The sequence below is a fragment of the Oncorhynchus clarkii genome, unplaced genomic scaffold (genome assembly GCF_045791955.1).
Source record: "Oncorhynchus clarkii lewisi isolate Uvic-CL-2024 unplaced genomic scaffold, UVic_Ocla_1.0 unplaced_contig_13988_pilon_pilon, whole genome shotgun sequence".
Taxonomy (NCBI): domain Eukaryota; kingdom Metazoa; phylum Chordata; class Actinopteri; order Salmoniformes; family Salmonidae; genus Oncorhynchus; species Oncorhynchus clarkii.
Genome location: NW_027260826.1, coordinates 184505 through 187198, shown reverse-complemented (window position 1 = coordinate 187198; position 2694 = coordinate 184505). Strand labels below are relative to the sequence as shown.

Sequence of the window (2694 nt, the reverse complement as noted above, 5' to 3'; positions counted from 1 at the left end):
GAGAGATAGAGACAGGCAGAGAGAGAGAGACAGGGAAAGAGAGAGACAGAGAGAGAGACTGCGAGAGAGGCAGCGTTGCTGTTTTTTTTTTAAATGTCTCTGGTTGGTGGCTCACTTAATACTTTGTTGAGCTAAGCACAGGAACATTAGTTTCAGCTTCAGTTAGATTCGCTGTGTGTGTGTGTGTGTGTGTGTGTGTGTGTGTGTGTGTGTGTGTGTGTGTGTGTGTGTGTGTGTGTGTGTGCAGAGGAAAGAGGAGGGTGGTGGTTGTTCTGTTTTTAGTAAGCATAATGAACACTAATGTATCTGTACTCCAGAGGCTCAAACAGTCAGACTCACAGCTACACCATCAGATCAGACATCCCTACTGACATCCCTACTGACATCCCTACTGACGTCCCTACTGACATCCCTACTGACATCTCTACTGACATCCCTACAGACATCCCTCCTGACATCCCTACTGACATCACAACTGACATCCCTACTGACATCCCTACTGACATCCCTACTGACATCACTACTGACATCCCTACTGACATCCCTACTGACATCCCTACTGACATCACTACTGACGTCACTACTGACGTCCCTACTGACATCACTACTGACATCCCTACTGACATCCCTACTGACATCCCTACAGACATCACTACTTACATCCCTACAGATATCCCTACTGACATCCGTACTGACATCCCTACTGACATCCCTACAGACATCACTACTTACATCCCTACAGATATCCCTACTGACATCCCTACTGACATCCCTACAGACATCACTACTTACATCCCTACAGAGATCCCTACTGACATCCCTTCTGACATCCCCACAGACATCACTACTGACATCCCTACTGATATCCCTACTGACATCCGTACTGACGTCCCTACTGACATCCCTACTGACATAACTACTGACATCCCTCCTGACATCCCTACTGACATCCCTACTGACATCCCTACAGGCATCACTACTTACATCCCTACAGATATCCCTACTGACATCCCTACTGACATCCCTACAGATATCCCTACTGACATCCCTACTGACATCCCTCCTGACATCGCTACTGACATAACTACACATTTAATCAACACAAAGATTTAGACAAATTGCTACTGCGCTTTTTGTCTGGTTTGGTTTCAGCCTGTTACACAGACAGCTATGTGTTTGTTGTGGTATGTATCTGGAACGGAGAGGAGGAGTGACATCAGTAAGAGCTGAGTCTCTGAGATCATGTTGAGACTTGTCCTGTTTGGGGGAGAGATGGAGGGTGTGTTGTGTGTGTGGGAAAAGAGAGCGGGTGGTGGATGTTTTGTCCCAGGAACAACCAGCTGGTTGTAAACTTAGTGGAGGTCCCACAGACCAACGCCTGTCAGTCCTGTCAGTCCGTAGGGCTTGGTGTGCTGTATGTACTGTTCACAGCTGTTATAAGGAGGGTGAAGTCTGGTATGAGACGATGTCAACATGTCAGTTCCGTTTTATTCTACAGCATTTGAATTGTGTTACATTAATATAATGAAATACAGTAGTGGTCCTAGAACAGAACCTTGAGGAACACCAACACTTACCAGATCACTGGACATTGAGTAATTTTTAGCTATGGGGAGCGAGACTGGAAACTGCTATTGATATTGATCGTGGTCAATCACCACCGTTGAAAACAAAATTAATAGCATTGTTTAGGCCAAGTAAAGCTTGTAGGGGATGGCATGAACTCCTGTAAAGTTCGTGTGAGGGAGGGAAAAACACAGCTACAGATGGAGGATCTTAATTTGAGCCAGTTTGCTTAAGCAAGAAAATAATCCTGCAGCAACAGGAAATGTGAATTATTTTATGGATTGAATGAACATTGTTGCAGGGGTTGATATTCAACGGCTCATATCCACATAATAATTCACAGTCCATGTTATATTTTACTGCTGTAGCAAAGTGGCTCAATTGAAGATCCTACATCTTTGTGTGTGTGTGTGTGTGTGTGTGTGTGTGTGTGTGTGTGTGTGTGTGTGTGTGTGTGTGTGTGTGTGTGTGTGTGTGTGTGTGTGTGTGTGTAAATGACAGCAGCACTTCCAACTAACAAATGGCCATATAGTATTCTTGGCAGCCCTTCTTGGTTTCTAATACCTTATCCTCACATCTTTCTTTTTCCCTCTGTCTTTCTCTCTCTCCCTTTAGCCCTCCCGAGGGCACCTCTCTCCCTCTCTCCCTCTAGCCCTCCCGAGGGCACCTCTCTCCCTCTCTCCCTCTAGCCCTCCCGAGGGCACCTCTCTTTCCCTCTCTCCCTCTAGCCCTCCCGAGGGCACCTCTCTCCCCCTTTCTCCTATTTTACTCACATTGGCTGCAGTGAAGGAGAGCCCGCAGGTTTTGGTAGCGGGCCGTGTCAGTGGCACTGTATTGTTCTCAAAGCGAGCAAAGAAGTTGTTTAGTCTGTCTGGGAGCAAGACATCGTGGTCCGCGACGGGGCTTGTTATTCTTTTGTAGTCCATGATTGACTATAGACCCTGTCACATACCTCTCGTGTCTGAGCCGTTGAATTGCGACTCTACTTTGTCTCTATACTGACGCTTAGCTTGTTTGATTGCCTTGCGGGGGGAATAGCTACACTGTTTGTATTCGGTCATGTTTCCGGTCACCTTTCCCTGATTAAAAGAAGTGGTTCGCGCTTTCAGTTTTGGCAGAATGCTGCCA

At 46.5% G+C, this 2694-nt stretch overlaps 1 protein-coding gene across 1 annotated transcript; it reads left to right on the top strand.

Annotated features, from left to right (window-relative positions):
• Window positions 1-300: 300 nt before the first annotated feature.
• On the top strand, window positions 301-1113 carry LOC139401821 (cell surface glycoprotein 1-like). The gene has a single exon (XM_071145803.1). It carries the CDS (start codon window positions 301-303, stop codon window positions 1111-1113), a length of 813 nt encoding a protein of 270 aa, XP_071001904.1.
• The last annotated feature ends 1581 nt before the right edge of the window (window positions 1114-2694 follow it).

What these genes read in the sequence shown, in the direction of transcription:
- LOC139401821 (XM_071145803.1), top strand. Translation starts at nt 301, where the DNA reads ATGTATCTGTACTCCAGAGGCTCAAACAGTCAGACTCACAGCTACACC.